Source organism: Penicillium odoratum (assembly GCF_028828045.1).
Source record: "Penicillium odoratum strain IBT 22623 chromosome Unknown utg000005l_segment0_segment0, whole genome shotgun sequence".
NCBI lineage: Eukaryota > Fungi > Ascomycota > Eurotiomycetes > Eurotiales > Aspergillaceae > Penicillium > Penicillium odoratum.
In genome coordinates, this window is record NW_026643147.1 from 1,532,176 (window position 1) to 1,554,615 (window position 22,440).

Consider the following 22,440-nt stretch of genomic DNA (forward strand, 5'->3'; position numbering starts at 1 on the left):
AGAAGATCGATGTTGGATTCTTTGCACACCCTTCAAATTTTACTTGAAAAGGAGCTAAGAGCGATTAAAGAACCCCTGGTAATTGCTGTCGCTGAGATCAATAGCAAGTTTCCAGCTGAGAAATGGCAAAGCAGTGAGTAGATTCTCCAACAGAGTGTATTGCCTTGCCAGATAAATCTGTATAGAGGGGTAAATCATGGATATGTTTATCAAGAAATAGAGCACTTCCAAGGTTTTATGTATAGCTAGCTCTCAAATTTTTTTGCGGGACGCAGTGATCTGAGCAAGCGGGTCATGAAGTATGCCAAAGAAATTTCCGTGGTTACTGAGCCTCTGTGAACTTAACCGAGAATATAAAATGATGCAAGACAAGATGATTTGCTACATGAGGTATCTATTCCCGAAGTCATTTTGAAAGCAGTTTATCCACGGATTTTTTGCAGTGATCAAACTGCATTACATGAAAAATTGCTCCAACATCGATAACTCCATTCACATTATCCACTAAAACCAATCAAGACTATTACCTCGCTCCTTTAATCAATCTGGGGAGCAAAACCTGTCCATCTGTAGCTTTCCGTAGGTACATTCCAAGCAAGGGGCTCATCCCTGCTTTCTCGGCAAGATCAACCCACTCCGTAACAGAAACAACTTCAAATTCTGCACCAGTTCCAGCCTCCATGACATCTTGAACTTCCTCTTGTCTCAACTCAAGCTCTCCAGACGCAAAACGAAATCTCAAACCATCTCTGCCTTCAGATAAACTTGACTCGTGCACCGCTTCGACAATTTTCTCTGCCACAGAATCTACTGAAATCAAATCAAAACCCCCAAGCCATGATTTCGTGTCAGGAATCCTTTTTGTCTCCTGACAATATTGCATAATGTTGCTCATCAGATCTAGCTCTGGCGCATCTGCCCCCGAGACGCTGGAAGGACGGTGGATCCAGACCGGAAGACCAAACTGCTGGCTGGCTCGCTCCAGATATACTTCGCATACCCACTTGGCTGCCATGTACCCATCATCTGGAATGGAAGCAGGACAGTACGGAGCAACTGAAACCTCCCCAAAGCTGGGTTGCGATGCAAGGCGCGTAACGCTTGCAGAAGAAATGAAATGAAAGGGAATGCGTCTTGGCAAGGCCAGCTTGGCAAGTTCCCTTGTGGATGCCACATTCGTCAATTTGAGAGATTGGTAGGTCTTCATAAAAGACACATCGGCCCCGTTGTGGATGATGACATCGGCGCGAGTGAATATTGAGACCGCGTCGGAATCTGTCAGCCCTAAATTGGGGGCGCCCAAGTTGCCATTGTGCAAATAGACCTTCGGGTGGGAGAAAATCTCTGGTAGCTCGTCGTGTGAGCGTCGGACAGCAAGACAGTGTACAGCCTGAACAGTGTCTTCATCTAGTAGTTTCCGCAAGATCTCCTTGCCTATGAACCCGGTTGCTCCTGAGAGAACCACAATGCGGAGCTCCGAAGGCTCCTTCTGGTTGGCAAGGCCAGGCAGGGTGTCTTGAGATGATGCAATCATGGCGTCGATTTCCTCTTCCCAATTCACGGACATTTCTAGGTTGATAGTGGATTTTTTCCCCACAAGAGAAGCCATGGCGTGCAGAGTACTCGCCTCAAAAAGCTTATGTAAGGACACAGATACATCAAGCCGCTCTTTGATCAACGATTGCAGAGTCACCAGTGACATAGAGCTTCCGCCAGAATGGAAGTAATCTGACTGTGATCTGATTGACTGATGAGAGAGAACATCTTGAGGAATAGTTTCTTCCCAGAGCTGACGTAGAGAGTCTTCCAAAGGCAGAAGACCTTTTGGATTGATTTCTTGGTATGGGCTCTTTGGAATAGGAAAACTGCTCACGATCGAACGGTCCACCTTGCCAGAGGTATTCTGAGGCAGATCGTCAATGGGAATGATCGCAGCTGGGAGCATGTACGGCGGCAGCGGGAGGTCCGGGGTGATTTGCTCTAGATACTGTCTTTGAAGTTCGATTGTGGCGATGTCAACCATAACGACGAATGCAACGAGGAACTTTCGTGAAGCATCCTCGGCGGATGAACGAGGTGACACCACCACTTGCAAAACTTTGCCCTTGGAAGCCCTCAAAATCGCTGCCTCGATCTCCTCAAAGTTGATACGTATCCCATTAAGTTTGATTTGATTGTCACCGCTGATACGACCCATGAGATCAAGGCCACCATCCTCCGTCAGGCGAGCCCGGTCGCCGGAGCGATGAATTGTAGTCCATCCTTGGCTCCGGAAAAAGGGGCTTGTGTGTTGATCGGTTAGAAATCGATCCTTATTCTTGTCCACGTCGAGATAGCCCAGAGCGACACCTGCTCCTCCAATCACCAGCTCTCCTGGGATACCAATAGGGACTGGATTCAGGTCCTCGTCCACGATATAAACAGAGTTGTTTGGTAAGGTGTAAAGATTCATGGGCCTATATGCAACCAGGGTGTCAGATTCTATGTACGGAACCTCCACTGAGCTGCAGGCCATGGTTACTTCAGCTGGGCCGTATGCGTTAATAAGCGTTAAGTCTGGCTTGGCAAGAGATTGAAACTCCAGCATCAAGGCGTTGGAAAGAGTTTCACCACCGGAAATGGCCAGACTCCACTTAGTTTGTCCTATCTGCAAGCCCCCGTGACGGATCCATGAGAAATACTCGGTAGGGGTTGCAACCGTGGTGGTGATGCTTTCCGACTGAATGAGACTTGCAATTGCAGCGGGATGAACGCGATGTTGGTCGTCAGCAATGATCAACGTTCCTGCGTTGCTGAGTGAAAGCAATATTTGACAAATGGACATATCCCAGGCGTAGGACGATTGATGGAGCACTGTTTCCTTTCCTTCTCGGATACCCCAAGTCTCACTAAATGCGTGTATTTGATGCGAGAGTGCGTTATGGTTTATCATGATGGCTTTGGGAGCGCCAGTCGAACCACTTGTATACATAAGAAGAGCTGTCTGTGTCGCCTTCGATATGTTTTGCACGGGGGTTCTGCACACCGATTGAAGACAAGAAATATCGAGTGGTTCCGTTGAGATGTGGAGTTGATGATAGTCTGAGGCAGTGGTATTACTGGTCAGAATAAGGCAGGGCGCTGTCTCGGAGATCATGATTGACAATCGATCAATTCCAGACTTCTTGTCCAAGGGCACGTAAGTTCCACCAACATGCCAAATTGCCATCATAGAGCAAATCCAATCTGCGCCGGGGCGTTGGAAGACCCCAACTCTGTCCCCTGGGAGTATGCCTCTTCGAAGCAATTCAGTCGCAATTGCCGAGACTCGATTTACCAACTGCGAGTATGTAAGATCGAAGCCCCTTGGCTCTCTAAGAGCAATACGATCGGCATAGTTTGTTGAGATGTCGCCAATTCGATGAATCAATGTTTCGGGCCACGGATTCTCGATCACGGATCCTACCACCGGTCAGTACTAAAGAAATGCACCAAAGAAGGCCAACTTGCCTCTACCGGCAATCAAGCCCTTCTCGACATCATCCTTGGAGAATAATGCTGGCCAGAAAGTCCTTGTCGCGGGATTATCAATGAATGCTTGTATGAGACTGTGATAACTGCGAAGGAGAATCTCCGCATGTTGCAGGTCATACAGCTCCTTCTGGACCAGCAAGTAAATCGAAGTCTCTCCACCGACAACATCTACAACGTCGAGATGAAGATCATAGGGGATGCCACCAGTGCTCAACAGAGATGCGCTAGCCTCACAACCACAGAATTGGCGAGACTCCGCAATCTTAGGACGGTAATTGAAGGAGATCTGGAATAGGGGACTATGGGCAGTTGATCTAGGCACACTCAGTTCAGACAGAATGACACTCAATGGAATATGAGCATGCGAGAAAGTCCGTTGGGAAATCGACTTTGTATCCTTCAACGCCTCACCAAATGACTGAGATGATTTGCGATGGAATCGGATGGGAACAAGGTTGAGGAGTAACCCGATGGTGAGCATGACATCAGGGTCCGTACGATTGCCGTTCCCAAGGCCGATACAGACATCCTCTATATCAAAGAGCCTAAAAAGAAGAGTTTGCCAGATCGTAAGATGGAAGTGATACGGTGTCACGTTGAATATCGACGCACACTTCTTGATTTTGTCGGAGAGATCCCGGTCCAGGCGCATGTAGGCACTGTGAGTTCCGATATCAGAAACAGCGGGCCTAGCTGGTAGGCGAGAGAATGGAAGCAACGGTGCGACCGAGGGAATATCGGTAAACTCCTCTTTCCAGTAATCGAGACTCTTTTGCCAAGCCCCTGTTTCGTGGTCGCGTAGCTGTCTCAAGGTGAAGTCTGGGTATTGAAGCATATCGTCCGACAGAGGCACTCCACTGTAGGCTTTCTCGAGGTCTGACCATAATATCTCGACGCTGATGCCGTCCATGTTGATGTGATGAAAGCCCAGTATTAGCCAGTGCTGATCGCTAGACAGAGAAAGAAGTTTCATGCGAAGAGTTTCACCTTCTTCAATTTTGTAAACATGCAATCTCATCTGATCTTTGAAAGCCTCAATGTCTCGCTCATGACTGATGAGCGATCGTTCCAGTCGTAGTGTAGACTTGACCCAAACACCTTGCATTGCTCGTTTGTCCTCGCCCAAGAAGAAAAATGTTCTCAAAGCTTCATGATGCTGGCCCACTGCTTCAACTGCTCGGGCAAAGTCTTCAATCTGTAAGTGTCCCTTGAGTTGAAAGACTGCAGTGACATTGAATGCTGTCTGATCTTCGACGAAGGATCTTAGGAAGTAGAATCGTGACTGCCCGTGTGACATGGGAAGGGTTCGTTGAACTTGTTGTTTTCGAACAGTATCCGTGTCTGAGACATCATCGACAGAGCTTGCAGATGCTGATGTCTCCCCACTATGTTCCGAATTCGAATCCGTTGTCCCTACAGATGTGACTGAGCGCACGCTACCATTATTGTATGACGGGATGTACTCCAAATGGAAAGTCTTGACCTGATCACTTGATCCAGAAGTTGGTGTGTCCTGTGCAGACTCAAGATCTGGAGAACCCATTTGAGGCGTATGAGGACGCATCGCAGCAGGAGCGTCGGAAACATCTTTATCTGTCTTAACTTTAGGGATCAGCGTATCTGGGAGCAGACTGGCTGCCGAGTCGATGAGATCTCGAACTGATGCTGCATTGAAAATCTTCAGCACCGGCATATCAACGGCAATCTCCTTGAGGAACCAAGATCGAATCTCTACCGCGTTGAGAGAATCGACTCCGTGAGTATCCATACTAGTGTCGAGAATAGCCTTATCCGGATCAAGCTGTAGCATAGATCGCAGTTTGACCGTGAAAGCATCTTCATATTATGATTAATTGCCAGGTCGCTCACAGTTTTTGAATTTCAACATACCTTGCAGGATCTCCAAAACCTCCTCTTTAGAGATGGCATCAAGCAGTTGCAGCCTGACAATAACCCCTCCCTTGTTTCTCTTGCTTGTCACAGCTAGGGGATTGGCCTTTATTACCAAATGTTGGAAGATCGGGTTTGCAACCCAATTTTTGGACTCATCCTCGTCAATCCTCAACGAGCTGCACAACTCAGAACCACCCGTTCTTGCCATGCAAGAGAGAATTCCTTCGGCAAACACCTCACGAAAGTCCTGCTCTGACATCCAGGTGTGACCGACTCGGTAAAGATAAGATTGTTGGTCCATGTTTAACTCCCTTGTCACATAGCCATTACCAACAATTGCACCAATGTTGATGGCGTATCCGGCCAGTCCTCTACTCCGACGTTGATTTGCCAGACTGGCCATGAACATGTTTGCAGCATTGTATGCGACTTGACCGGGATTGCCGGTGATCGCAGCCATAGACGAAAAGAATATCATGAAATCCAACGTATCTTCAGAGAAGAGCTCATCGAGTAAAATGCTTCCCTGAATCTTAGGCTGCAGAACCTTCTCAAAGCGAGGTAAGTCGAGGTCAAGGAACATAGTGTCTTGAAGAACCATAGCACCTTGTGCAACCCCAGCAATCCGCGGCATTGTGTTCGCAAGTTTGTTGTAGGTGTTCGTCACGGACTCGCGGTTTGTAATGTCACTAATATTGTTAGAACATAATAGTTCACGAATTTCGACTACCGAAATAGCCTACCAAGCGAAGACACGGACTGTGCATCCGTTGTCAGCCATCTGCATTATCCATTTCGCGTCCACCTCGGGTTTGCGACTAGACAAGGCAATATACCGGGCGCCCTGCCTAGCCATCCATTGACATAGAGAAAGGCCCAGCCCTGCTGTTAGCCCGACCAGCCAGTATGTTTTGTTTTGATCGAACCTGACCACTCTTGTTGCGGGGAAAATCTGTAAAGGCAGCTTCTCACTTTCCCATCTGAGGATCACCTGTTTACCGGGGTGCGGCTGACTGTCAATAAGGCTTGTTAGGGTGAGGCTTGGCAGTCTGTCCAGGTTGATGGGGCTCTGGTCCATCTGAACCCTCAACCATAGATCCTGGAGCTGAGAGGCAATATCATCAGCAGCGGCCAGAGAAGGCGAGTGTCTTGAATATTGCATTGTCAGTGAAAGCTCGGTTTCCAGTCGGCACTCATCTGGCAAACACCCTTGAAGAACAGAAAGCAAGTCGTCATCGCCATAGAAATTGAACAATCTGATTACTTTCGGCGGTATATTTCTCATGATTTCGCGTCGCGTGGAGTTTCGATGCATATATATCCAGGGTCTTGAGCAAATACTGTTGTTTGTGGTGAAAAGGATCAGTCCAATTCCTCTTTTGTTTGCGAGTTGCGTGAGTATGGCAGCTAGGGAGAAGTCAGGTTCCAGGACCGCGATGGTGTTTCCCGGGAGCACGTTGCTGAGCAGTGCCCGAGCAATCAAGTGCGAGTAAAGGCTGGCCATTGACCGTAGGGATTCGTCGCTTGAATTCCCGCATCGAACACACCAAGACAGTGGTACGTGGATGCATGAGCTAAGATATTCCGAAAACGCGACAACATCGGCACCCGTTTCACACTCTTTTCCAGCCACCAAAAATAGGTGGTCACTTTGATTTATCCTCACAGGACGCAGGATTGAGTCTGTCACCTGGATTTGCACACCACTGTTCAATAAACGGGAATGACGATTTTCTGCTTCCAAGACTTGGTAATACCCGTCGGATATCTGAACTGTGACCGCAGAGGAATTCCGTTCCACACTTTTCACGATCAGCCGTTTAGAAGAATTGTATCGGTCATTCCTTTCGGTGTGCATTTTCAGTCGAGGAATGAAGAACTGTCCACTCCGCAAAGTTATTTGCGGCTCTGTATACCACAGAATATCTTGGAGCTGGCCTTTTTGCTCCCAGGAGTCCGTAGCCTCGAGCTGTATAAGCTTCTTGGCTATGAGATCGGATCTTGCATCTTCGAGGGAATGCAGATTCAGAATTTGCATTCGGAGATGAGGCATTTCAACCTGCAAAGTTCGTTGAACTCCGACAATCATGTTGGCAGATGGATTTGACCCCTGTGCACCATAACCAACCCACAGGATGTTCTTACTTTTCTCAAACAGTCCTTTGAATGCTTTCAAGCTTCGTGGTGTCATAGAAACAAGTGCAGGCTCATCCAGCTCGGACAGGCAGAGTACTGAACCCATTACTCGAAGGTCTGACAGGGAAATATCAGCCAATGAAGAGTAAAACTTGATTTTGCCGTAGTGACGGCCAACTGCTTCTCTTATGTCCAAAAGTAGAGATGTCGTCAATGAGGTTCGGCCGCCAACTATGGTCAAGGATTCAATTGCCATCACTTCATTCTTTGGAGCTAATGGGTCTCGTAAAATATTCAATCGTTGATCAACAGCCTGGGTCAACATGACCGAGAATGGAACCGGTAAATCCAGTTGGGAGCTTATGGAGACATCACAGCGAGAGAATCCTGTCTTGCCCATCAAGTCATTCCATTCTTCAGTGGATATACAAGGGGATAGGGTCCGGCCCTCAGAATGGCCCATCCACCATGCTGGAAGTCCACCAAGGACAAGGCCAAATCGCAACACACTTGGATTGACCAGTTCTAGGAGCAACAGATAGCCCCCGGGCTTGATAAGACGGCGAACGTTGGACAGCGTTGTCTCAAGACTGCTTGTCGCATAGAGAGCAAGTAAGGCAATGACCAGGTCGAATGATTCCGGGGCAAATCCTTGCTCTACAACGTCTTTCTCAACATCAAGGACTTTGAAAGCCATTTTTGTTTGGTATTCTTTGAACTTGTCTTGTGCCTGATCAAACTGACTGTCCAGGATATCGGTGTAGGTGTAGGAAGCGAAGCTCCTTTGCATGCCACTGAGGATCCATTCTGTATTCTCCCCAGCCCCGGCACCTGTATATCTAACATTAGAAGATAGTCATATCGTAAATTTTCAATTGGCTTACCGATCTCCAAAGCATTGAGGTTCGGGAATCGGTTACTTATCTGACCAGCTAACCGAGAGAGTTGTTGCAAGTAAAACTCGATTCCAGTTGTGCTGGAATAAAATTGGTTTAGTAGATTGTCCCTGGTGAGAATTTCAAATAGATTGGCTTCTCCTCGAACAACAGACGGTAGTGCTTCGCCAACTTGTCTCATGATCTTCATGTCAATGCTACCCGGGTACCTGAAATATGTCAGTCTACTAGATCTCAGCAATTTTTGAGGGGCGGAAAATACCGAGAGATGAGGTGCAAAATGTCTTCTGTCGTATCATCACAGCACTCTGCTGGGACCCAGGGGTTCTTATCTAATTTCACGGTTGAGACGCAATGGCTGGCGTATGCCAGTAATTGGGCGTGATGTGTCGCGACTGCTGGAATCTCAGACCCCTTCACTGATGACCGAAGGCTTTTCAAATAAAAGTGCGCAACGCGTTCTATTGCTGAGAGGTGTACTCGGTGTTCTTTGGAGTTCACATCCATATCAGCGACATCCCCTGTTGGTTCCTCGGGGGCCCACTGGATTTTAGTGAACATTGGAATATCATTTGCGGCTGTCAAGGGGGCGAGGGGAGTTGTATGAAGCCCCTGAAGTTGCACAACTGTGTATTGCCCATCGGCTGAATACAAATCCACATCTCCAGAGAGCTCTGCGAATCTCGTAGTTGCGACCGAAGCGTAGAACGAAAGTTCCGAGCCGGGCCCCGCGAAGTCGTGGTAAACAGTCAGATTGATACGGATGCTGTCAATTCTTGTAGGCAGGTAAAGCGTGCGCAGACGGCCGTCACCAGGAAAGGAGTACGCCAGCATGATTGCCTGTATCGCAGCGTCTAGTGATCCAGGATGAATCAGTAAAGGACTCTCCATGCTTTCATCTATCGGAATGGAAATGGATCCTGTGGCATGGTCCATCTTTCTTCTAAGGTTGGAAAGTGCACGGAATGGACCGGTATAGCCAAAACCAAGGTTGGAAACAAAGTTATAAAATCGGTCAGTCTCAACTTCGAGGAACGGTCCTTGGTGTTCAGTCCCTGGTGGTAGATCGCTATGACTGGGATTGCCAAGTGTAACCTTGATCCTAGCAGAGGCATGCAGTGATATTGATGATGTTCCTCTATTTGAATCGGAATAGCAATTGAATTCTGCCCATGCGACATCATCGTGCAGATCAGAGAGCTTCAAAGCATATATGATCTCTACCGGAACATTATCTTCCAGGACAAGAGCCTGGCCAATGATGAAATCTTGCAAATCCACCACTCTGATAGACGGAAGTCCGAACTGTCGAATCAGAATCTCAACGGCAGCGGATACATAGCCTGCCGCAGGAAAGACCATCTGACCCTGGACCTGGTGGTGAGCGAGCCACGGGATTTCTCGGGTATTGAGATAGTTTCGCCATCGGACCTCTTTCTGGGCGCCGTCCGCACATTGAGCTCCAAGAAGAGGATGGAACTTCTCGCCGTCTTCGCGAAATGTTTTCGATAAGCGAGACTCGTGCCAATAGACACGATCATGATCCCATGAATAAGTCGGTAGCCCGGTCACTAGTCTTCTTCTTTGGTCATCTGGAAGCACTTCATTGTCGAATTTTGCGAAATCCACGACATTCTCTCCCATGGAAATCCATATAGCTCCAAGTGCAGAGGAAAATGCCTCTCGGCTGTCTTTCCCTCGGTTGAATGTTCCTGTGTAAGGAAGTTCGCTTCCTGACACCTCCTGAATTGTTTGCAAAACGGGTCCTTTAAGCGCCGGATGGGGGCCAACTTCGAGCGCCATGTCAAAAGGTCCAAGTGCAGCAGTTGCAAAGCTCACTGCTTGCGAGAAGAGAACGGGATTGACCATGTTGTTGCTCCAGTATGTGTCTACTAGGCTATCGTTGACGTTCTCTATGTTCTTTTCATAAACACTGGAGATCCAAGCTGTACCTATATCTGACCGATCCTGGATTCTGATTCTGCAGTTCTGAAGGGCTTCGATGTAAGGAGCAGCGCAGGGTAGCATATGATGAGAGTGATATGCCTTATCAACTTTGAGCAACCGTGCGAACTTCTTCTCGTCTTCAAAGACCTCCTTCGCCTCCTCTATAGCATCCAAATCACCAGAAAGTGTGACACTGGCAGACGAGTTGCTCGCAGCAACACAGATTCGTCCCTCGAGAGTCGGCATATCACAAAGTTCCCGCGCATCTTCGATAGACGTTCCTGCGGCCATCATTGCTCCTTTGACTCCATTGACATCTGCGGAGTGTTGCAAAGCCCAACCACGAAAATATGCGATTTTTATGGCGTCTTCTGCTCTGAGATATCCGGCAGCGTATGCCGCGGAGATTTCTCCTGATGAATGTCCGACGACTGCGGTGAAAACAATACCCGCCGCGCGAAGCAGGTCGACCAGCATTATTTGAATGGCCGTGCACAAAGATTGGGAGAACAATGCCTGCCCTATTCGTGACGAGACAGAATCTTTCAATATCTCATCTTTGAGTGACCATGTAGGGCGATGCTCTTCTGGAAGGTTTTGAAGAGCAAAGTCCAGACGGGCAATACATTCAGCACCCAGCAATGACCCACTGACCAGCTCTGCTCCCATTCCAGCCCATTGTGCACCCTGACCAGTGAATATTCCGAGGAACTTTGGCCGGTTGATGCTCATAGACTTAGAAGCTGGAGTGGATCCATGATCTGAATGTGCCGCCCTGTTCAATTTTGCGATTAGATCAGCTTGATTGGATGCTGAGATAGATACTCGCACAGGCAGAGTAGACCGACGACAGTTCAGGGTCCATGACAAATCGCGGAGATTAACACTAGGTCGACCTTTTAAATATGCCGAATATTGAGCGAGAGTTGCAGCGAGGGACTTTTCTGAAGCAGCTGAGAAATTAAAAGGTGTGAATGCAAGAGAAGCGGAATTGGTTGCAGTGATGCTGTTTGTGCTTTCAAATAATTCCAGGATTGCATGCGCGTTTGCCCCACCAAACCCAAAGCTGTTGACACTAGCACGGCGAACTGCATTTTGTGGAAGATTGGGCCAGTTCTCAGCCTTTTTGATGATCTGAAGATCGCTATAGAATGGTTTCACAGCTGGATTTAACTCGTTTAATAGAAGGTTGGGAGGAATAACACCATTTTGCAGCGCCAGTGAAGCCTTGATAACTGCAGCGAGACCAGCTGTGCCTTCTGTATGTCCAATGATTGTCTTGATCGATCCGACGAACAGCGGGGGCTCCTCGTTGGATTTCCGGTAATAGCCCGCCTTGCGTCCAAAAAATGCCGAGCTGATGGCTTCCGCCTCAACTGGGTCTCCTGCCGGTGTTCCTGAAACGATTGGTCAGTTCAATTACTCCTTGCTATCAGGCTCAGTGGCTCTACTCATACCTGTTCCATGAGCCTCGAAATATTGAGGCCGATCACCAGCTTTGGTTATGTCAAGTCCCGCTCTGAAATAGGTGGATCGAATCAAGTCTGCCTGGGCCACTGGATTAGGCATTGTGATTCCTTTGGTACGCCCATCTTGATTTGTGCCAGTTTCACGAATGATACACTCGATATGGTCGCCATCAGCCAGAGCGGCCGTGAGTGGCTTGAGGACAACAACCGCAATGCCGTCACCACGGGCGTATCCATCTGCATCCTTGTCCCACATGCGCGACCGACCCGTCGGGGAGAGCATTTTCAATTTGCTCTCAGCGACATATTGTTCCGGGCCCAAAAGAAGATTCGTGCCTGCCGCCACCGCTACCTTGGTTTCACCGGTGCGCAAACTTTGCACCGCCTGGTGCATTGCGACCAGACTCGAGGAGCAGGCAGTATCAATGGTCATCGATGGACCATGCCAATTGAAGAAGTATGAGATCCGGTTTGAAAGAATGCTTCGAGCAGTTCCAGACGCGAAGTATGCAGGAATGTTCTGGATATCTCGACCCACAAGGTCTGAATAGTCGTTCGTCATCAATCCGACATAGACGCCAGTATCGGAGCCTTGCAATTTCTCCATGGGTATTCCTGCCGATTCAAGACTCTCGTATACTGTCTCGAGTAGCAGCCTTTGCTGAGGATCAATTGCATTCGCTTCCACTGGTTTGGTCCCGAAGAATTGGGCGTCAAATAGCCGGTGATCATCTGACAGGACATAGGAGTGACGGACATTGCTTGTTCCATGATGAGAACTATCTGGATGATAAAAGGCATCAGGATTGAACCGACTTTTCGGTATCTCGGTCAAGACATCTCGAGGGTTCTTGAGCAATTCCCAAAGCTTGGATGGGGATGTCGCATCACCGGGGAATCGACAAGCACTTCCCACAATCGCAATGGGCTCCCCGCCAACTTGGCTGTTGCTAGACATGTTGCGTTTTGGTTCTCGCGCAGTCTTGACGGCTAATGTTGGTCGGATGGCTCTTTCAGGGTTGAAAATGGAAGGAGACAATTCGGGAAAATCCAACCAAAATATCAATCCCGTGTGGCCCTGATCCTGGACCGACCTGCCATAGACGATATATATCAATAATTTCAAGACTCGATTTGATGCTACTGATCTTAAAATATTCGGAGATTGCGCTTCTTAGTAGTCAGCCTAATCCGAACCAACATGTTGCTTTAGGCATGTGGCATACATCCTAGCAAATCATGTTCCAATCCTCGTATTTAATTTCCAGTTTGATAGTTAATCTGGGCTGAACCTGCGTCCCGGGTAAATCTGTCCTTCCACTATGGGTCTAGTTGCCCTGGCAGGTCTTGTGGAACGCGCTCAACTAGCGCGTTTCCACGTTGGAACATTTTGATCGAGACGAAAACGGAGGCCGACTCCGACTCCGAGGCTGTCGATTGACTCGAGGATGTTAGTAACCAGGCTATCAGCCCTACACACAGCCTAATGATATATTGGGAACTTCATTTCATATTTGCTGCTATTTTAGCTGTACGACCCTCTATGGCTCGAATACCCCAGCATTCACCGAGGCATTGGCAAATGTAATCGGAGAGCGGATCAGACCATTGGGCTATCAGTTCATAGACTGGTCTGATGACATTATCTTTGCGTCTGATTCTTTTAAGAATTGTAATACGGTGTAGGGTTTTTGGATAGAATCGGGGTAATGATGGAACATTGAAGCACACATGGTGGCCAAATTTCCAACGCGACTGGGCGGGTAAATAGTGACTCGCCGCCTCTATCACTGCCTGTAGTACGCAAGTCAATACATCAGACAACATCTACTAAATGTTAATATTATATTATATTTATACAGTAGCCAGTTAATACCAGTGAGCGGGGGTATAAGAGCAAGAAGTTAGTTAAAATGAGGGTGATGCGTACAGGAACATTATGTTCGAACATGGAAGATTGGACTTGGGAATACGCATTTATTTTGGCTCTGGATGTACCTAATTCATCGACTCCTACAAATATGGGACTATCACTATTAGTTTGGTGATGAAATCCTTGACATTCAACAGGTTTCAAGCCAAATGTGCTTCAAATAAGACCTAAATTGACCAATTTTGACCAATATGTATTACCGTCTTGAATACCCATACAATGAGAAAACTTCAAGTCTGCCGCCGAAACCCCAAATTTCTTTAAGGCCACTGTTAACCTGCGCACGCGACGTCTGATCCAGTGTATTTCTAAGGAGAAAAGCAGGGTGTGCAGCTTCAAACCTGCAAGGAAGTCGGTAGAAACAAAAGATTCGTGTCAAGAGCATGCGAAAAAGCAATTTTGCAGGTAGTTTTGGCCGAAAGTGGCAGGAGAAATGCCACAACCGATGGCGCACGGACATGTGGTATGAGCCCCTTTGCTGCCTCTAATATCCGAATATTGAGACATTGCCTCACCTCATGGCCAGCTAGGATATTCTTTGTGAGCAAGCGCTTGAAATGCAAGGACTGGTGGCTATAAGCAACATTGCATGGTCTGGTTGTCAAGGATCCCGACCAGGTACTTTATTTGAATAAGCAGTGACCAGATTAAACGTGAATTGAAAAGAGAAGAATTCCAAACATTCCACCTGCGACGTTGTGATAGTATTTAGAATCTAAAAAAGGTTGGAAGACACCCAAGAGAAATTTTGAGATCAGGAGAACACCTGTACTAGGTGTATATGGTTTACAAGCCAGCCCACCGCGCTTCCGCGCGGCATCAGTATCATGCCGATGATGAATTACCCGAGTAAAGCTAGCGAGGCATATTGAAAGGAGCGAAAGGCAAAAGTGAAGATCCATATCTGCGGCAAACTGACCAATAAGATGCTGCAAAAAACCACATGTTCTGGAGTAGTATAGGTGTGGATATCTTTTTACATTCAAATTTACTCTTTCAACGCATCATGTCCCCAGTTCTTGAGGGATCTGTAACTCTTGCTTTCCGTGTTGCGTTTCACGCTCTCCTCCTGGGCTAGGTGGCGTTTGCAGTAGGAAACCACACGTCGCATGTGGTCAATCTCAGAATCCGAGTAATCAGAGGGATTTCCATCGGGGTTGTGCTCAAGGATTTGCACAATCTTCTGACCACTGTTTGACTAGTCAATGCTGGTCTAACCTGAATCGGGCACTAGTCAACCCCACCTTTCGTGACCAATCGTCTCTCCTGAATCGTTGGTCCAGCCCGAGGACATTGATTGCTCTTCATTAAGCCAATCACGTAGTTCAACGGGAGTCATGTTAACGAGATGGTTGAACTCGCTAAAGAATAGCTTCATGTAAGTTTCCATTTCAGGACTGTTGAGCGGAACGGAACGGAACGAGTCCCACCTGATCACCGTATTTCTCGACTTCACCATGGTTACTGAGAAATCTTTCTAACTTGATATGTTTTAGTTAATGTGCAAGTTTGCAAATTTTGTGATTTGGAAAAAGTTCAGAAATTGTCAGCTTGATGAAATTTGTGGCAAACTTTGGCAGATTTTGACGTCACAATCACCTGAGTCACCGCATGCGTACGATCCAAATCTTAGTTTTCCAATTAACTAGGATAGTCCGTACAGAACAAATAAATAAAAGGCTTGACGGCTTAATCCGCAGATTTTCTAGTGGATCCAGGGAATGGAGAAATGTGGCGTGCTTGCCAAGGCCGCCAAGCCTGATTAAGAATGTAACTTTGACTGGTCAAAAGATAGGCGTATCGCAGCCCATCCTCTAGATTTAAGCCTACTGAATTTCTTCACCCAGTGAAGCCATGCATGAGGATGAAGAATTAGCTTATCTATATCCAATTATGCTTGAATTTTCTGTACTTTGGGTCCAGTTCTCCCCAGACCAAAGAAAACATTTGAAGAGATCGACGGGCCGCGCCCCCATTAGTGCGTAAAATATAAGTAAACAATTCGTGTTTCAAAGCTCCACTCCCCACGCCTCATTCAGCTAGTTCATTAGTTACAGTCTGTGCTCCGGGGCAGAATTTCTCCAGTCCCCGGAGATCATTCGTATAAGGGGAGGCTTTTTTCCAAGACTTTCCCGTTCTTCTTGGCTCTACTTAAGCTTTTGTGCTTGCGTCTGATTTCCACTGCTTAAGCATTTGGCAAACCATACAATAGCCCATCATGTCGTTCGATTCGCTGTCGCCCCAAGAGGTCATTGCGAACGTCGCAAAGGCTGGAGTGGTGAAAGGTAACATGAGACTGGACAAAGTGTTTCTGAGCGCTGTCTCCGCTGGTTGTTTGCTTTCTTTTGCCTGTGGCACTGCTTTGAGCACAAATGCCTCTCCCTGGTTCTCGGAAAATGCTACTGGTTTGCTTCGTACCATCGCTGCTTTGGTTTTCCCGTACGGATTGTGCATGATCATCTTGTCGGGCGCAGACCTTTGCACTGGAACGTTCATGGTAAATAATATCTATTGACTATCGCTGTTCTCAATGCTAACAAGACGTCAGTATACTACTGTTGCGGCCTTGCAACGACAGCTTCCCTGGTGGAAGATGTTGACTCACTGGGTCGTCACATTCCTTGGAAACTTGGCTGGATCCTTGTTTATGGTGGCCATCATTTACGGCTGTAAGTATCCCCTTGCCAATTTTTTATCATTTGGACAAAACTAATATCTATTGTTAGATGGTGGAGTCTTTGACGATGATCCCTACAAATCGACGGTCATTTCATATGCGACAAAGAAGCAGCTTACTCCTGATTTCCACATGATATTGCTCCGCGGAATCGGTTGCAACTGGCTGGTTTGCCTGGCATGCTTTTTTGGTATGCAGGGACGTGATCTCGCATCAAAGATCATGGGAATCTGGTGGCCGATTTTCGCTTTCGTGTCTCTTGGATTCGATCACGTTGTCGCCAACATGACATTTATTCCCATGTCCATCTGGTTGGATGCACCTGGAATCAGCGTTGGTTTGTATATCTGGAAGGGCATCATTCCCGCTCTCATTGGAAATATTATTGGAGGTGGTGTTTTCTGCGGTAAGTGGAGAATGTTCGACATCAGTATGAGCATTTCCTAACAGTGTCCAGGAACTTACTATTGGTACATGTACCTTCTGGATCTGAACTCGCTCTCAATTCCTGGCCTGAAAAGGGGAGCAAATGAAGCCCGAGTTGAGAACCAGGAAAGATTCTCCACAAAGGAGAGCGATATCGAGGCAACTGCTGGAACCTCGAACGCAGTGTAAACAAGAATTACCATGACTTTAAAACGTTCTTGCCTATTTGACATGAGTTACGTGACAAATCGAGGGAAAGGAAGAAATAATGTTATGTTGGACCTCAGGAAGGTCCACGGCACCTGGGGTCTTTCGAACCACCCGTTTGAGGGTAGCATTGATTGTTAATCTAGATAATTTATGACCTTGGGAGTAGCCCTGGAGGTTATATGTATATGACACTAATATAAAAGGGGTTTAATACCACATAGCCAGAGCGACCACTTTTATTGAAGAAAAAAATCATCTCAAGTGCTGAGTCAAGGATAGGATGAAGTTCTAAATGCTACAATCCGGACGGCTCAAGCTGATTTCCAGGGGCAGAATTGGTCAAAGCAACATTTGAAATGTTTGAATCAAGCACTTGAGAAGTCATCAGAAGAGTGGAAATCTCGGCGTGATCCAGAAGCCTGGGTTCTGGTTTCAATATTTGAAATTGTTGTTCGGACCAAAGGTCTGACGTCTCAATATGGACATGTGGCCTCCGTTACCATATCCAGATTGGCTTTCTCCTTTTGCTCAGTACATTTCCATCTCCACATCACTCATTAATACAACTCTCTTGTGCCTTCTGATTTTGGTCACTACTGTTCCCCTAGTGCGCCGCCTAGCACGTTGGTATATATATTATATATTTTCAATGTGTTTCAAATTTCAGGAGTATGTGGTTCTGCCCAGGTGGGCAAATTTATATCACCCAGGTCAACAAGCCTTGCAAGACTTTTTGATTCGTAACAGAGGGATACTGTACATGTGAGCTTTATACCAATTGACCAATCGCAGCGACCTTGGATCAATGCCTTAGGCACTTATCTTGACAAAGGACCACGTCATCTCCCGTTCCGGCCCAGACGCGACGAGAGTGGCCCTCGCCCCGCCAACCCCGCCGGATTCACCGAGTGACGAAAGGGAATCTTCAACACCGCAAGAACTCATTCTTCCAAATCACAACACCTCAGCCATGACCGGACAACCCAACCTCTATAGCTTTCCCAGCACAAATGCCCTGGCAGAGCAATTACGCCCTTACGTCCTTGCTAGCCAGAATGCCGCTTTAAGCCGCCACGATACCTTCCGCGTTGCTGTCTCCGGTGGCTCCCTGCCCAGCGTCCTCGCCCGCGCCTTGTTGGCTCCCAGCAATGGCACTCCGGAAGACACACCCCAGTTCTCCAAATGGCACATCTTCTTCGCCGACGAGCGTGCCGTGCCCCTCGATCACGAAGATAGCAACTACCGTCTCCTGCAGGAGGAGCTTTTGAACAAGATCCCCGCGGAGCTCGGAGCTCCGACCGTGTATCCCATTGACGCCGACGCCGTCCAGAACGATGATACCCAGGAACTGGCTGATCTCTACCAAGAAGACCTGATGCGTGTATTCGCCGCCAAGGACAGCGTTAAGCTGCCTATTTTCGACCTTATCCTTCTTGGCTGTGGCCCCGACGGCCACACTTGCAGTCTATTCCCTGGCCACGAGCTCCTGCGGGAGAAGGATGCCTGGGTCGCACCTGAGAACAACTCGCCCAAGCCCCCACCAAAGCGCATTACCCTTACTCTCCCTGTTGTCACCTCGGCCCTTCACATCGCTTTCGTGGCTACCGGAGCTGGCAAGAAGGATATTATGAAGGCCATCTTTGATAGCGAGGAGGGTCGCAGCCTCCCATCGGCCTTGGTCAACCAAGGCGGCGGTGAGAAGGTGAGTTGGTTCACCGACCACCCCGCCATTGATGGCGTTGCTTTTCCCCGTCGCGGCAGCCTGTGAAGGAGTTATTTTGATTTGAGCTTCTTGGGACACAATCAAATTTGAAAGGCAAGACTTATGGGCTTGATGCCGGGCGTCGTGTATATGTGCACTTTGGATGTGTGATGGCAATATTTATTGACCTTCTGCGATTGGCCGAGGCTCTGTCGCTTGCAAATCAGTATGTTCGAGATCTAACTCGTGCATGATATTTCTTGCCCTTTGTATTGAAAGGTGTTTCCAAAGGGCCGATACGAGCAAAAATAGAGCGTGACGATGACCAATGAAAGTACCCTCAGTCAATTCACTGTTTCCTAGAACGGGCTAGAGCTCGTAGCCAAGTTGAATGATAAGAATGTTGTGTAATTCAATCTGAACTTCAATTCTGCTGTGGAAAAGGAAAGACAGGAAGCCAAGGCTCCGCTTGTGTAACAGGATGTCCACCAGCCCAAGGCATCAGGCCAGCCCCCTCAATGCCCGATCCAACTGCTGTATCTGCTGGTTGCCATGTCCACCCCAGATCCGACATGAATAGTGTCTGAAGCTCTTCAAGGCTTGCATGACCGAACTCAGCATCGGCTGAGCTACCTGTTGCTGGGTCCTGAGTGGGTGGTCCGGTAGTTGGGTAATCAATATCAGAGCGGGATTCAGGAATCACACTGTTGGGTGCAGATGAGGTGGACGCTTTTTCTGGGGCGTGTCTTTCCGGTATTGACTTGCGTGCCATGCGGAAGATAGACAGGGGGTTGAGGACATAATCTGGGGCGCTCTGTATTGGAGTCCCGGGAAGACTTTCACTGCATGTGATGTTAGTAATTTGGTTTGATAGAATCTGGTGAGCCGTATTTACCTTGGATCTTCGTCACCTGTTTGATATGGATCATCTGGGATGCTGTTTTGAGCTACCACCTCAGAGCCGATACCGGATCGATCAAACATAGTCTCTGCAGCTGAGCACTATGAGTGGAGAATGGGTCAGTAAATAGTAAACAAACTATCACATGTCACGATTAAGACACTTACTAAGGAGTTGGCGATGATATTGAGATTTCCCATCAATTTCAAAGCATCAATGTTACTCTTCAAAAGAGGCAAAGTTTCTGCCGTGATAATCCTTGTTCGTTCGGCGCGAGGGTCAAGAATTTGAGTTAAATGATATACCATGATCCGACAGCTATCATACGTGATGGTCGGGAGCCATGAATCTGCCAACGCCCTAGTGCCATGGCGGGCTGTTTCACCAATTATTGTTGCTAAGGCCCTTGCAGCATCGAACAAGACTCCCTGCAGATGCCGAAGAAAATCGCTTTGTTCCAGAGGAAAGTCGAAGGCAGCACGGAGCTTATAGAGTGCCGGTGCCCCTAATCGATACAAGTCGCATATTGTTTGATAATGCGCGCAATGTAACACACACAGAGCGCCAAGTTGAGCAGAGTCCTTTCGGATGTAAATTGCATTCGGCGTGAATTGTAGGCTCGCTGGTAATGATTCATACCAAGCGCGACAATCTCTGTCCAGGATGGCAAACTCGGATTCTGGCAACCAAGGAACCATTGCTTCGTCGAGATGCTTGATGTACCTGCATGTAAAGTAAGTATAGGAAACGACTAAAGATATTATGATTCATCAATTCCCTTGTCTCACTTACCTTAATACTCTTTTTCGAATTGCAATGTGGCGGATGAAATAGGCCATCATTCCCATGTTCGGCATGAGTGCATCGCTGTCGAGCTCTCCAGGTATGAATTTTAACCAGTTTCCAGGCTCCAACGTCTCAGTGAGACATGGAATTTGCCTAATGAAATTTCTTTCGTTGCAGGGCAATTGGATCTTCATGTCTTTCTCATCAACCAGCGTGAGTTGATCCACCCCACTACCAACCAGGGCATCCATAATATAACAGCTCCACATTAATCTTCGCCGTGATTCTCTCGCTGTAACAGAAGGTCCTATTTCCACGTTCTGGCAAAGAACATCGGTATTATACTCCAAGTTGATCTGAAGTGCTTGAGTCATTCGAGTTATGAGTCCACTGAGCATGAATGCGTTTGCAAAGTTCCCCATGCGGACTGCGTGATCATGAAGCAGAACCGATGCCTATCATGCTTTATTAAATCTAGTTTTCTCCAAAATTAGTGTCTAAACTTACCATCAACTTTTCGATCGTAATCGTATCGAGCGCCTCCAGGATCAGCCTCTGCGCAATCTTAGCCCATTCGGCCCCGGCGATGACGACGAATTTTGCTGGAAGAGGCGTCATTGTCTCACTGTATGAGAGTGCATGGAATCTGTACCCTGTTAATATGATCCGATGTTCAGAATATGAAAAATAGGTTCTAGCTTACTGGGCGCCCAGTGCGCATATTATATGTAGAAGTGCATGGCTCTGATATCTCTTTGGGCCATCTTTGTCGAGCCTTTGGAGGAATGAAGGTCTATGAATAAAGGCAAAGCACCTTAAAGGGTGGATATTGTTGAAGAATTCTTCGACCAAAAGCCCAATTTTCCCTCGGTCGGGCAAATGTGAAGCAGTCAACCTGACGACAGTATATTAGTCAAACGAATCCCGACAAGGGGCTGCCATTGACAATCTCACCAATATAGAGATGTGGGAATTGGCTCAATAGTTTCTTTTACGAGAGATTGAAACAATGGACTTGGGGTTGAGGAATGCGAGGAAAGATGGTCAAGCCGCATAGAGTCATTGTCCAATTGATTGTCTCGCGACTGATCAGAAATAAGCGAAGGAGGTGAGAGAGGTTTCTTGTCTGTCGAGATGCTCTCAACACGCCGGATCCAACTTGGCTGCGAGGATTCCGAATAGACACAACTGTGACCTTTTTCCTGGCATCTTCGGCAAATCGGTCGGTCCCCCGAGCATTTAGTTTTGCTCCCACGACAGGCCGTGCATGATCTATAAGTTCTCTTACGCTTGGAGCTCTCTGTTCTGTCCTTTGAAATCTCCTGGACCTGTGAATTTGGTGAAGCTCCATAGCCGGAGCAAACTAGTCGCAGTCGAGCACAGTTTCCACATTCACCTGGCTTTTCGTCACACTTGACCTGTTTTAGAAACAAGAAATGTTAGACAAGAAAGGCGCCGGCAGATCGACTGAATAATCTCACTTTACGTGCACGACAGGTACGACAGCCTAGTAAAGTTAGTATGTTGACATCACTTTATGATGGTCTTCACTTACCGAACCGCGATCGGGATGGTCTTGGGGCGGTTTTGGAACCCATGCCTGTCGCCAATCTGGTGTCCGCTTTGCGAGTATCCCGAAATCATCAAGCTGTTGACAGGGAGGCATTGTGCTGAATACTTGTCGGGCCATCGGCAAATAACGGCCTATCGGCTGACGTACTTAGCGTGTGGTGAAATCCATGTGTTAAATGACGAGATGAAAAAGCGGAGAATGCGGGGCAGCGGATCTGCAAATCAAATCGATTTTCTTCTACTTGACCAACATAATCAACATTTAGCTTCTTATTTTCATGCTCAGAAGAACTGAGTTCATCTCCTGATAGGCCCATACAATTTAATAACTTTAATGAGATGAAGTCATTTATTCAAGTACGTTTACCCCTCAAAAAAT

At 47.5% G+C, this 22,440-nt stretch overlaps 6 protein-coding genes across 6 annotated transcripts; 2 read left to right on the forward strand and 4 right to left on the reverse strand.

The window, feature by feature from the left end:
- Positions 1 to 523: 523 nt before the first annotated feature.
- N7520_006129 (uncharacterized protein) lies at positions 524 to 12,812 on the reverse strand (the record flags this gene model as incomplete). Its single annotated transcript, XM_057140063.1, has 7 exons — positions 524 to 3,441; positions 3,496 to 5,349; positions 5,404 to 6,095; positions 6,150 to 8,373; positions 8,427 to 8,647; positions 8,701 to 11,782; positions 11,843 to 12,812. 7 exons carry the CDS (start codon positions 12,810 to 12,812, stop codon positions 524 to 526), a joined length of 11,961 nt encoding a protein of 3,986 aa, XP_056994069.1.
- Positions 12,813 to 14,775: 1,963 nt separating this feature from the next.
- Positions 14,776 to 15,177, reverse strand: N7520_006130 (DUF3140 domain-containing protein; the record flags this gene model as incomplete). Its single annotated transcript, XM_057140064.1, has 2 exons — positions 14,776 to 14,977; positions 15,032 to 15,177. The coding sequence occupies 2 exons, from the start codon at positions 15,175 to 15,177 to the stop codon at positions 14,776 to 14,778; spliced, it is 348 nt and encodes a 115-aa protein (XP_056994070.1).
- An 828-nt stretch (positions 15,178 to 16,005) lies between these two features.
- Positions 16,006 to 17,079, forward strand: N7520_006131 (formate/nitrite transporter family protein; the record flags this gene model as incomplete). The annotated part of the gene is made up of 4 exons (XM_057140065.1): positions 16,006 to 16,284; positions 16,336 to 16,456; positions 16,514 to 16,870; positions 16,922 to 17,079. The coding sequence occupies 4 exons, from the start codon at positions 16,006 to 16,008 to the stop codon at positions 17,077 to 17,079; spliced, it is 915 nt and encodes a 304-aa protein (XP_056994071.1).
- A 991-nt stretch (positions 17,080 to 18,070) lies between these two features.
- On the forward strand, positions 18,071 to 18,868 carry N7520_006132 (6-phosphogluconolactonase; the record flags this gene model as incomplete). The annotated part of the gene is made up of 1 exon (XM_057140066.1): positions 18,071 to 18,868. One exon carries the CDS (start codon positions 18,071 to 18,073, stop codon positions 18,866 to 18,868), a length of 798 nt encoding a protein of 265 aa, XP_056994072.1.
- A 358-nt stretch (positions 18,869 to 19,226) lies between these two features.
- Positions 19,227 to 21,383, reverse strand: N7520_006133 (fungal specific transcription factor domain-containing protein; the record flags this gene model as incomplete). The annotated part of the gene is made up of 6 exons (XM_057140067.1): positions 19,227 to 19,644; positions 19,698 to 19,804; positions 19,871 to 20,426; positions 20,496 to 20,944; positions 20,997 to 21,135; positions 21,193 to 21,383. 6 exons carry the CDS (start codon positions 21,381 to 21,383, stop codon positions 19,227 to 19,229), a joined length of 1,860 nt encoding a protein of 619 aa, XP_056994073.1.
- A 469-nt stretch (positions 21,384 to 21,852) lies between these two features.
- Positions 21,853 to 22,155, reverse strand: N7520_006134 (uncharacterized protein; the record flags this gene model as incomplete). The annotated part of the gene is made up of 3 exons (XM_057140068.1): positions 21,853 to 21,907; positions 21,971 to 21,996; positions 22,045 to 22,155. The coding sequence occupies 3 exons, from the start codon at positions 22,153 to 22,155 to the stop codon at positions 21,853 to 21,855; spliced, it is 192 nt and encodes a 63-aa protein (XP_056994074.1).
- Positions 22,156 to 22,440: the final 285 nt, after the last annotated feature.